The 12121-nt window shown below is 46.1% G+C and overlaps 2 protein-coding genes and 1 long non-coding RNA gene across 10 annotated transcripts in view; 1 reads left to right on the top strand and 2 right to left on the bottom strand.

The window, feature by feature from the left end:
• The window catches only part of Eipr1 (EARP complex and GARP complex interacting protein 1), a 128191-nt gene extending 127627 nt beyond the window's left edge, over nt 1-564 (bottom strand). The window contains exon 1 of the mRNA XM_031357252.1: nt 217-564. Coding sequence (XP_031213112.1) covers nt 217-258 — 42 coding nt within the window. The 5' untranslated portion in view covers nt 259-564. The remainder of the gene's footprint in view (nt 1-216) is intronic.
• Nucleotides 565-1848: 1284 nt separating this feature from the next.
• Nucleotides 1849-12121, top strand: part of Trappc12 (trafficking protein particle complex 12) — a 64824-nt gene continuing 54551 nt past the window's right edge. For 4 of the 8 annotated variants that reach the window (XM_031357250.1, XM_031357248.1, XM_031357244.1 and 1 more), the window contains exons 1-2: nt 1849-1975; nt 4557-5794. In XM_031357250.1, coding sequence (XP_031213110.1) covers nt 4562-5794 — 1233 coding nt within the window. In that variant the 5' untranslated portion in view covers nt 1849-1975; nt 4557-4561. Of the gene's footprint in view, nt 2143-2282; nt 2462-4556; nt 5795-12121 lie in introns of those variants that run through there. The other 4 variants (XM_031357249.1, XM_031357246.1, XM_031357245.1 and 1 more) reach the window with 4 other exon arrangements.
• On the bottom strand, nt 3403-4009 carry LOC116080738. Its single transcript, XR_004114582.1, has 2 exons — nt 3866-4009; nt 3403-3704 (listed from the first exon to the last, which is right to left on the bottom strand). It is a non-coding gene; the product is annotated as an uncharacterized LOC116080738 (long non-coding RNA).

The following is a 12121-nucleotide window of genomic DNA, read 5'->3' as shown; positions in this document are numbered from 1 at the left end:
GAAGTATGAGTGTAATGAAGTCACCTGCGGGACCGTGTACTCACCCTCTGCCCGCCCATGCCAGCCTTGGGCCTCACTCGGTCACACTCCGTGCGTGTCCCCTCTCCTCAAATCCGGGCCTGGAAGCCCAGAATCCTTAGAACCAGACTGAGTAAGCGCGCTCACGGTTAGGGCCAGGCGCAGGCGGCACCTACCCTCAAACTCCGCCATGCTCACCTGGAATTCCAGCCCGTAAATCACTGGGGCGTCGTCTTCCATGATGTTCTGCCTGCCCAGCTACTCACGCCTCAGAGCCCGAGTCCCGCCTCACCAGGGATCGGTCAGAACCCATTCATTCCCCGCCTAAAAATGGACTACGAGCCCAGACCGGCTCCCTGACGGCTCACTTCCTGTTTTCTTCTTCGCGTCATCAATACGCTCCTTCCCGGTGGCCAATAGCAGCTGTGTTTTTACTCTGCGCATGCTCATTTGAGCTTTCATGGTCAGCCTCCTGGGCTGTAGGGCGGGGCCAGGAGCAAATGCTGGGGGAATGGATCGCCATCAGGGCGGCGCTCTTATGCTCCTAAACTGCTTTTAATGCTCCTCTGAAGTTCCCAAGACTTGAGCTCTAATGAGAGCAGAGGCAGGCAGATTTCTGAGTTCAAGGCCAGTCTGATCTACAGAGTGAGTTCCAGGACAGCCAGGGCTACACAGAGAAACCCTGTCTCGAAAAACAAAAACAAAACAAAAACTCTGAAGAAAAAAACTCTGGTTGGCAGAGTTTTAACTCCTAAACCATGGTCCTGAGCACCAGGGCACTGCCTAACCCACTGCCAGGACCTTTGATCCAGCCTCAGAAGTAGGCTCCTTAGAAGTCCATTTAAAGATAGGATGCTGCACGCTTGAGTCAAGACGGTGGTGATGGTGTAGGTGAGCAGTGAGATACAGTGAGCGGTGTGCACTTCACATGACCACCCAGTCCTGCACAGCAACACAACTAAGCCGACGATCTATATTGTCCAGAGCTCTCAGAGATGAAAGGTTCTAGGTCCTGGCATGGAAAATACTGCAAGATAAGAAGGCACTATAGGAAAATAACTGTCTTGGTTCTATGGAGTTCTGTATCTACACAGACGTCTCTTCTGTGGTTGTGACTGTTACCATTATCTCTTGACTGACCTTCATGACAGCAGTTTCTGTGATGCTACCTTTAGCCCCCTTAGTCACCCATTGCCCACCTGTGCCTTACATTGACTTTCTGATAAAACCTATGGCAACTAGCTTCCACCAATCCCAAAGATATTAAAGTCATGAGATAGCACCTGAGGCCTAACCACCTACCCACCGCTTCCAAAGTGTGCTTGAGAAGTGTATATTTTTTGTTGTTACTGTAAAACTTCCATCAAATTGTTATCGTGTAGGGCAGAATCTAAAGTAACCTGAATCTATGTTCCCAGGCTCCACCATTGGCTCCAGAATACATTCTTCTCCCCTTTGAGATGAGAGCTGTGTTTTTACGTTGTCATAGAAATGTGACACAGAAAATCAAGAAAGCGAGGTTCTTGACTTGAGGACAGTTCTCAACCAACCACGAGTTCAGCAAGCAAGGCTGACTCTTGACTCCTTACTCCTCCCCGCAACTTTAGAGATATTAGCACACACTGCCACAGACCCAAGGCGGGAAATGTGGAGAGCCATCAAGCACAAAGACAAAGTCCTAGGAAAAAAGTCCTTGGTTGGTGAGAGGCCCAAGGGGAGAAGATTTTCTTCAATCTCCAGGACCCGCCCACAGCTCTTGATCAGGAAATGCGCCCGGCTACTAGTGGGGAGCGAGCAGCTCCCGAACTGAGCATGTGCGGAAGTCAGGGCTCGGTGGCCAGCACACGCAGGCGCACAAGCGCGCGGGACCTAGGATCTTGAGTTTACTTCCGGTCTTCCGGCATCTCTTCGGACCCTTTTCGCCTGTGGGTGACCCGACCTCAGGGGCGGGTGGCAGGTGAGGAGTGGGTCACAGTGAGGAGGGTCGCCCGTACCCTCGATCTTCCCACGGAGGGCGGCGTCCTCGCGTAATCAACCGCTCTCCGCCACGCAGAGCAGCCCCAGGAGAGGCTGGCACCTTTGGGCTTTAGCCAATTCTGTGTGCTCCCTGTGGTTTTGGACAAGGTACACACCCTCCTGGCCTCAGTTTTATTTGTACAAAGTGCGGGTTCATGAGCATGCTTAGTAGGTGCCCGAGTTACATCACCAGTGCTCACGCTTATGTTTTTGCTTTGCCCCAGCTTTTGCTCCTGTCGTCCTCAGTATGCCATATCCCCACAGTGAAGCACTGCAGTAAGCCAAAGGTGGGGTGAAGAGACAGAAGATGGAGCGCCTTAGACATAACTTGAGCACTGAAGAATGAGTAGTGTTGTGTGGGCAAAGCGATTCATTCCTGTAAGCCCAGTGTTCAGGAGATTGTGATGGGGAAGATTTTAAGTTTGAGGTCAGTCTGGGCTAAATAGGGAGACACCCCTCCCCCTCAAAAGAAAAAGAATGAATAATAGAGTCTTAAAACTAAAACAAGGCTTGGCAGGATGGCTCAGTGTCTGCCACTAGTCCTAATAACCTGAGCTAGATCCACAAGACCCACATGATGGAAAAAGAAGAATGCTTCCAAATGATTGTCTTCTGACCCCATAAATAAACAAATGAATATGTACAGTAAGACAGTGTTGGTGCTGAGCCTTTAACATTTAGCATTTGGGAAGCAGAGGCATGAGGTTCAGGAGTTCAAGGTCGTCTTAGGCTATATAACAGATTTAAGGCCAGCTTAGGTTACTAAGACCTTGGTTTTATAAAAACAAATCCTCACACATATTAAACGCAAAAAAATAAGTATCAGCCAGCCAGTGTGTTGCGAAATCGGAGTGTGTGTGCTCTGTTGCAGGGAATGGGAAAACTGCAGTAGAAAAACTGCAGTGCCTTCTGAAAATACTGCCGGGTGGTGGTGGCGCATCCCAGCACTTGGGAGGCAGAGGCAGGCGGATTTCTGAGTTCAAGGCCAGCCTGGTCTACAGAGTGAGTTCCAGGAAAGCCAAGGCTTCACAGAGAAACCCTGTCTCGAAAAACCAAAAATAAAATAAGAGGTGACTACTGTTGGCAGTGAGGGCACATGCCTTTACTCAGCATTCAGGAGGCAGAGGCAGGCAGATCTTTGAGTTCAAGGCCAGCCTGGTCTACAGAGTTCCAGGTCAGGCAGGGCTACTTGGAGAAACCCTGTCTTTAAAAACAAAAAGCAAAATATGATGGCCATGATCTAGCAGATTGATCTCTTGGCATTGAAATAGGAATTTGCTGTACCAAAGAATTGACATTAGAGACTCAAAGATGCACACTCACACACTCACTCACACATCCTGTTCACAAAAGCACTGTGCACAATTGTTAGAGGCTAGAAGGAACCCAAATATCAATTTAACAGGTAAATGGATGAGCTAACTGCTGCACGCCTGCAGTGCCAGGTTGTTATTCACCTGTCAAAGGGGAGGAAAGCCCATTCGTGCTGCTGCATGGGTGTTCTGCAGTGGAGAGTAACTATGGTGGCTGCGCTTTCCAGTTCAGATGAGTGAGCATTTAGGAAGCAAAGAGAGCAAATAGCACACAGCAGACTGAAGCAGCCAGTAGACAGCAAAACCTCATCCAGTCAGGGCTCACGATAGCCAACAGCGAAGACTGTAGCAGCCTGACTGAAAGAGGGAACAAAAGGCATCATCAAGTCGGTGCTCACAACATCCCCCAGAGTCTGCTGGGGAAGCAGCAGTCATGCTGGAGTTCTGAGTGGAGGGTCCTGGGCAGAGCAGAGCAGTCTCCATGGATGAGCTTCCCACTGTCTGTTACCAATGGTTACCTTCTAGCTGTTCTCAAGAGCTTGTTTTTACTCTCAGGAAATGTTGCTGTTCTCAGTACCCAGACAAGGGCCTTGGAGGACACTATGAGGTAGACATGGTTGGGCCTGAAGTGAGGGGTTGGGGGCGAATCCCACCTTCATGGTAAGGGCAGACAGCACTTGTTTACTGATTGATACACTATATATTGCAGTGGACCAAGGATGTCATAATGAATGCTTTGTGATTCTACTTGCTTGAGGTCCCTAGGAAATATAAGATGGGAAATAGGATGATGGTTGTCTGTGTGTGAGTACAGGGGGTTATTAAATGGGTGTAGAACTCTTGTTTTGCAAGATGACTACAATTCTGGAGGTTAATTGGACAATAATGAGAATGTACCTAACATTACTGAACGGTACACTTAAAAGTGGTGGCTAGCAAATTTTATGTATATTTTATCCTAATTAAAAATAAGTAAACTAGAAAAAGAGAAACTTCTAGGTTTGTGCCATTTGGATATGGAACTATTAAACAAGTGTTCCATTGAGCGACAAGATAAAAGTAACGCATCCTATGTCTCAGAACTGCCAAGATTGTGAGTTCAAGTCCACTCAAGTTATGTGAGATCCTCTCTCAGAAAAGAAAACCAAGTTTATTTACCAATACTTGAAATAAAACAGTGGTGTGATTCACGACTGTCTCTGTTTTTAGACAACATGGAAACAACTAAAGATAATGACCAAAGCCCAAGCGAGGCGTCTCCTCCTGCCCAGGCAGGTCCTGAAAACATCCCAGAGCCAGTGTTTCGGGAGGAAGAGGGCCAGCCACTATACCATGAGGAGACCATTGATCTTGGTGGAGATGAGTTTGCGTCTGAAGAGAACGAGCCCACATCTGAAGGTTCCCACAACTTCGGAGATAAGCTTAATGAGCACATGATGGAGAGCGTGTTCATCTCTGACTCTCCTAACAACAGCGAGGGTGATGTGGGTGACCTCGGCTGTCTGCAGGATGTTGGGGAGCCCCCCAGAGGTGCCACCAATCACAGACTGCCAAGTAGCACAGACAAAGAAGTGGTGGACACTCTGAGTAATGGCAGTGAAACTGATGGAGATGATACTCCCAGAGACATCTCAGACATGACGCCTGATAGCAGAGCCTCTCTGAAAGAAGACTCAACACAGGAAGATGTGACAGGCATGCCTGCACTGGAGAATGCTGGTACGGAGGAAGTGGGGCATAAGGACAACCTCGTGCCCCCAGAAGAGCAGACTTCAGAAGTGTCCTCCAGTCAGTCCTCATCCAAAGACGAGCCCTTGCCTGTCTGCACCATCTTCAGCCAGGCCACCTCCACTCCCTCCCAGCCACACCTGTTTCTACAGGATGGCTTCGAGTCCCAGATGGTGAAATCACCCAGTTTCAGTAGCACCAGTGAGACATCAGCCAAGACTCCTCCTCCAATGGTCCAGCCCAGTCCCAGCCTGAGTACATTTTTTGGAGATACAATGAGCTCTAATTCCTTGGCCTCTGACTTCTTTGATTCCTTTACAACTTCTACTTTCATTTCAGTCAGTAATCCCAACGCAGGTTCCCCTGTTCCAGAAAAGGTGTCATCACTTGCTGCCCCTATAGGAGAAAAGTCACCAGATTCCACCTGCCCATCTTACTCCACAAGGATGGATAGATCAGAATCAGGTGTTTCTCGGGCTCCTCTGGATGTCCCTGAATCTCCAAAGCCATTCTCACAGATCCAGGCTGTGTTCGCTGGGAGTGATGACCCCTTCGCCACAGCCTTGAGCATGAGCGAAATGGACCGGAGGAATGACGCATGGCTTCCCAGTCAGGCGACCAGAGAAGTCCTGATGTCAGTAGCAACCCAGCAGTATGGCACTGTATTCATAGACAAGGAGAACCTCACTATGCCCGGCCTCAAGTTTGACAACATTCAGGTAGGACAAGGAATGTTTCTATGTCCATATCTCACTGCATGTAATCTCTTTCTAGAAATGTGTGTAACAGAGAGACCTGTATTATCTCTGGCTTGCCTCCTAAGCAGAATGTACTGAGTGTGCTTCTTAGGCATGTGGGTCCTGCCTGCTTCTTACTTGTAGCAGCAAGCTGGCTGAGTTTGAGGACAGCCTGATCTACAGAATGGGTTCCAGGACAGCCATGGCACTCCCAATTGTGTGCACCCCCCCCCCCACCAAATGCTTTCTAGAGCTGGAAAGATAGCTCAGTGGTTAAGAGCACTGGTTAAGAGGACCTGGGTTCAATTCCCAGAACCCACATGATGGTTTACAAATTTCCAGGGAATTTGACAACCTTTTCTGGCCTCCTCATGCACACATGTGGTATACAGACATATATGCAGGCAAAACACTCATAGACATAAAATAATATTTTGAAAAAAATTAAATAATAAAAGGATGTATTCTAGGGCTGGAGAGATGGCTCAGTGCTTGCTGCTCTTCCAGAAGACTAGAGTTTGGTTCCCAGCACCAACATCAGGCAGCTCACAGCTGCCTATAACTTCAGCTCCAAAAGAGCCAATGCACTCTTACGGCTTCTAAAGGCATTGTACTCAGGTGTACATAGCCCCAAATAGATAAACATTCATACGTGTGTATACACACACACACACATACATACACACGCCACTAAAAATAAGTCTTTATGAAAGAGTGCATTTCAATAGTGTTAGCTGAGAGTCAGTAAATTAGGTCAGACCCAGAGCAGGATAATGGTTGACTGAATAAACTGAAGAGTCTAGATGTGGGCCTGTAACTCTCCAGGCTCCTGAAATCGAGAAGTTCCAATCAGTCGTCAGTCTTGCAGAGACTTCAGTGTAGATGTGGCTTTCTTCTGTGAAGTTCTGTGTACAAGATGCCAATCAGATGCTCTGACACTATTATGGGTAGAGTGTCCTTTGTTCTGAATCAGCTCTATAAATACTTATGTTGAGGTTTGTTTTCCTAGAGGCTTAGCTTAGTATCTAAAGGTCTCTCTTTTATGTGATTTTTTTTTTTTTTTTTTTTTTTTTTTTTTTACTTATTTATTCAGCAGCTCTGGTGGCAATCAAGTTAGAGAAGCCTCAGAGTTATGTTTGGAAGGCTGTATTCAGCTCTAGTAGCATCTGGCAAGGACAAGCACATTTTCATCCAAGTGCTTTGCCGGATGGTGTCTTAGTTAGGGTTGCCATTACTGTGACAAAAAACCATGACCAAAAGCAACATGAGGAGGAAAGGGTTTATCTCAGTCACCATTCCGTATAACATTCATCATCAAAACCAGTGAGGGCAGGAACCTGGAGGCAGGAGCTGATGCAGAGGCCAGGGAGGAGTGCTTCTTTCTGGCTTGCTCTCCATGGCTTGCTCAGCCTGCTTTCTTAGAAAGCCCAGGACCACCAGCCCAGGAATGGCACCATCCACAATAGTCTGGGCCCCCTACCATCTAGCACTAATTAAGGAAATGTCCTACAGGTTTCTCTGCAGCCCCATCTTATGGAAGCATTTTTTAAACTGAGGCTCCTTCCCTATTGGTGACTCTAGCCTGTGTCAAGTTCACATAAAGCTAGCCCACATAGATGGCATCCATTCCTCTTCATCATGTGTAGCAAACACACAGTACCAGATTTTCACTGTGACATTTCCATACACAGATAGCATGTCCTTTGCTCTTAGTCACCTCCCGTCACATTCCTTTGTCCTCTCTGTCACTCTCCAGCTTCTTACCTCCAGAGTGCAGTCTGCTTGCCGTGGCGCATGTGTGCGTGCGTGTGTGCGTGTGTGTGTGTGTGTGTGTGTGTGTGTGTGTGTGTGCGTGCGTGCGTGCGTGCGTGCGTGTGTGTGTGTGTGTGTGTGTGTGTGTGTATGTGTGTGTGTGTGTGAGTATGTGTGTTTTACATATGAAAAAGAACATATTTGTCTTTCTCTTTTCCCTTTTACTGTACACTCTTGCTTCCTAACCTTGGGTCCTTCCCTTCCCCCAGTAGAATCCCCTTTCTACTTTCATAGCTTGTAATTTTTAATATATAGTCCTCATTGTACAGGAACCATGTAATATTTGTCTTCATGTTCTGCTTTATTTCATTTAAAACAGTCTCCATTGGGATATTTTTCCCTGCTAATGACATAACGGTATTCTTCTTTATGGCTGCATAAAATTCCATTGAGTGTCTAGGCTATCTTGTCTTTATCCACTCATCTGTTGGTGGCATCTAGGCTGGTTCTGCATTTTGACTGTTGTAGGCCTAGTGCTGCAGTACACGTGGATGGTCAGGTATCTCTGTGGTATGCTGCAGTACACGTGGATGGTCAGGTATCTCTGTGGTATGCTGCAGTACACGTGGATGGTCAGCTATCTCTGTGCTGGGCTGCAGTACATGTGGATGTCTGGTACCTCTGTGCTGGGCTGCAGTACACTTGGATGGTCAGCTATCTCTGTGCTGGGCTGCAGTACACGTGGATGTCAGGTACCTCTGTGCTGGGCTGCAGTACACATGGATATCAGGTACCTCTGTGCTGGGCTGCAGTACACGTGGATGTCAGGTACCTCTGTGCTGGGCTGCAGTACACGTGGATGGTCAGGTACCTCTGTGCTGGGCTGCAGTACACGTGGATGGTCAGGTACCTCTGTGCTGGGCTACAGTACATGTAGATGGTCAGCTTTCTCTGTGCTGGGATGACTTCAAATGCTTGATTTTCTTTGAGGGTAAGCCTGGAATGGCATAGCTGGATTATGTGGTAGTTTTGTTTGTTTGTTTGTTCTGTTTGCTTTTGAGACAGTTTTTCTACATAACCCAGGTTGCCCTTGAACTTGCTGTATAACTCAAACTCATAGTCCTCTGGCCGTAGCCTCCTGAGTATGCCATCAATCCTGAGCCACCACACCCACTTCATAATCGTTCTTCTTTCACAGAATCTTTTAAGGATTTCCTATAATGTCTGCACCCGCTGACATTCTCAAGGCTCTCCCTGTGGTTCCGCATGCTCTGTCTTGCGTTGTGCTCTATGTATCCACCATAAAGATGACAAATTATGTTTCAGATCTATGTCTGAGCTGAAGAACTAGACGTTGCCTCTAATCATCTGGAAAATGGAAATCACAGAAAATGTCACCTCCTTCCCGTTAGGATGGCTGTTACCAAAAAGACGGGTGATAGCAGTAATCACCATGAATGTAAATTAGTAAGCCATTATGGAAAGCAGCGTGGAGGTGCTTTGAGATATTAGAACTGGGATTAACTACATGATCCAGCTGAAATCAAGTCAGTGTCTCAGAAAAAGCCGAACTCCTGTGTTCATCATAGCCTTGTTCAGCCTGAGTGTCCATTTTGGGTGCAGAGATAAAGAGAATACACTTAACTTCCTTTGAGGATAAACCAGGAATGGCATAGCTGGATTACATGGTAGTTTTGATTGCTGTGTTTGCTTTTGAAACAGTGTTGCTACATTTGGTACATGCAGGTGATGGTCATCCAGCTTGGAAGGACATAATAATGAAATAACTCAAGCAAAGAAACACAGATACTACATATTCTTTCTTATAGAACCAAACAAACAAACAAACAAAAAACAAGAACAAGCCAGGCAGTGGTGGCACACGCCTTTAGTCCCAGCACTTGGGAGGGAGAGGCAGGTGGATTTCTGAGTTTGAGGCCAGCCTGGCCTACAGAGTGAGTTCCAGGATAGCCAGGGCTACACAGAGAAACCCTGTCTCAAAAAAAAACAAAAAAACAAAAACAAACAAACAAAAAAAAAAAACTGAACTCATGGCTGAGAGTATAGTAGAAATTTGTGGGAAACACATTTGAAGTGAGCTGGGTGGGTAAGATCTAAGGTGCAGTATGATGACCCAGTTAGAGTACTCTGTAGTTAACTTAGACTTTACAAGAGCAGGTCACACACACTGTAACTATGGGTAGTGGTGTTATTTGATTAATTTGTGTTATTCAGTACACCCTATCCAAATATTAAATCAGCATGTTGGATACTCTGAATATACATAATGTTTTATGTCAGATAAATATCTTTTTGAAGACAGAAAGCCAGGCATAGTTAGTGCACATCTGTATCCCTGTTTTTGTGAAGTGAAGGCAAGAGGATCAGGAGTTCAGGGTCAACCTAAGTATCAAGGTTAAAGTCAAGCTAGGTATACTGACTTATGTCATCTTGACAGGAGCTGTAGTTACCTGAAAGGAAGGAATCCCAACTGAGAAAATGCTCCCAGGAGATCTTGCTGTAGAACATTTTTTAATAGTGATTGATGGTGCCATCTGGGCTGAGCAAGCCAAGGAGAGCAAGCCAATAAGCAACACCCCTCCATGGCTTCTGCATCAGCTGCTGCCTCCAGGTTTCTTCCCAGCTTGAGTTCCTGTCCTGCCTCCTTCAATGATGAACAGTGATATGGAAGTGTAAGCCAAACAAACCTTTTCCTCCCCAGGTTGCTTTTGGGCATGGTTTTCATCACAGCAATGGTAACCCTAAGACATTGGGCTGTATGAGACCTTGCTTCAAAAAAACTGTAACAAAAATAAACAAACAAACAAACAAACAAAATGTTTTATCCTTATTTTTAAGGTAGAATTAAAGGGCTGGAGAAGTGGCTCTGTGGTTAAAAGTGCTTTTTACTCCTTGCCAAGGACCCAAGTTTTGTTCCTAGCACCCAGGTCAAGCAGCTTACAACCTCCTGTAACTCCAGCTCCAGGGTGTGATGGCCTCCTCTGGCCTCTGCAGGACTGCACATGTGGTTTTCACACACAGAGAGACACAGAGATAAAACAAAGCTAGAAAACAAATAAGCAAATGGCTTAATTTTAGCGTCTGGTAAAAAATGGAGTATCTGGGGACACACAAAACTCCTTTGAGGATCTTAGAAACTACCTGATGCTGATGCATGTATATTGAAGGGGCTATTTCAGGTACTTGCTTTGCCCTTAGCATATGTGACCCAGAAATATCCATGGAACAGTAAAACTTTAGTGAACCTCAAGTTGGAATTTCCGCTGAGCTGCACTAACCCAGTCCAGTGGTAACCTAAGTGACAGTGGCTGGATTGGATAAGAGGTTGTGTCCATATAGTGGAAAGTCAGCTGAATGTGACCAAGGCTGAGGAAAGCATATCCTCACCATCACAACAGGGGAAGGTAGGGTACTTGAGCATCCCTTCAACAGGTGTATCACTGGACGACGAAGTGTGTGTACCCTTCCCTGTGTCCCTTGACCACAGCAGCCTGCAGATCAGGGTTAGTTAGGAAAAAGTAAGGTGCTGTATCCTTACAAGGTGAAAACAGAGATTTATGGATAATTAAGTCTCTTCTGCGATAACTTCCCCTGGCACAAAGTCTCAGCTTCTCACATCAGTGGTAGCTGTTGTCGCTGAACTACTGCATGCTATGTCTGCACCTGCCAAGTATGTCCAACATGCTTGTAAATACATGTAACCCAGGGCTGCACCTGCAGGTGTCCAGCATAGCATGAAGTAGGTTCCAGACCTACCCTGTGTTGAATTGTAAGCAGGGTTCAGACCAAAGAAACTAATCATGCAGCCAACATTGTGTGTCCATGTATATGTATGTCATACACACTCACATTCCAATTAGTAATTTAGCAAAATAACAATGTTACATGTGAAGTATGTTGAGTGCAGCTAACTCTAGCATGAGGGAAGCAGAAGCAGAGGACTGGGAGTTCAAGGCCAGACATCTATGCGGAGTCCTATGTGTGGATTATGCCATTGTTTTCCTTAGCTTGTCTATGGAAAATGTGTACTTAACTATGCAATAAATGCAAAGCAGGCTTCCAAAATGGACATGTCAGTTTACATTGTCTCCAGCACTGTGTGGTTGCTCTAGTAAATTTGGAGACATGTTGCTGCTGTTGTTGCTTTACTTTACATACAGTGGCTATGTCATGCTGTTTCCTTGGAAATTGAATCTGTATTCTTTAGTCACTTTCGATATCAAGCACCTTTTGCTATATATGATACTTTTTATATCTTTTTTTTCCTGTATTTATTTATTTATTTGTTGGGAGCAGACACATATGAAAATCAATAGACAACTTGTAGAAGACAGTTCTTTGCTTCCACCCTGGGGACCAAATCCAGGTCATCAGGCTTGGTACCATCTTCATCCACTGAGCCATCCTGCCAGCCCTCAGATAACAATTTGTGAAGTTGTCTGTTTACATGTTTTCTTTGTCTTTAAGCTTTGGATAGCTCTCTTCCTATTACTGCCTGACTTTAAACGCTCTTTAAACTCAGTTAATGGAAGGAGG

The sequence above is a fragment of the Mastomys coucha genome, unplaced genomic scaffold (genome assembly GCF_008632895.1).
Source record: "Mastomys coucha isolate ucsf_1 unplaced genomic scaffold, UCSF_Mcou_1 pScaffold6, whole genome shotgun sequence".
Classification (NCBI taxonomy): Eukaryota; Metazoa; Chordata; class Mammalia; order Rodentia; family Muridae; genus Mastomys; species Mastomys coucha.
The sequence above is the reverse complement of the archived record's forward strand: the minus strand, read 5'-3'. Positions and strand labels throughout refer to the sequence as shown.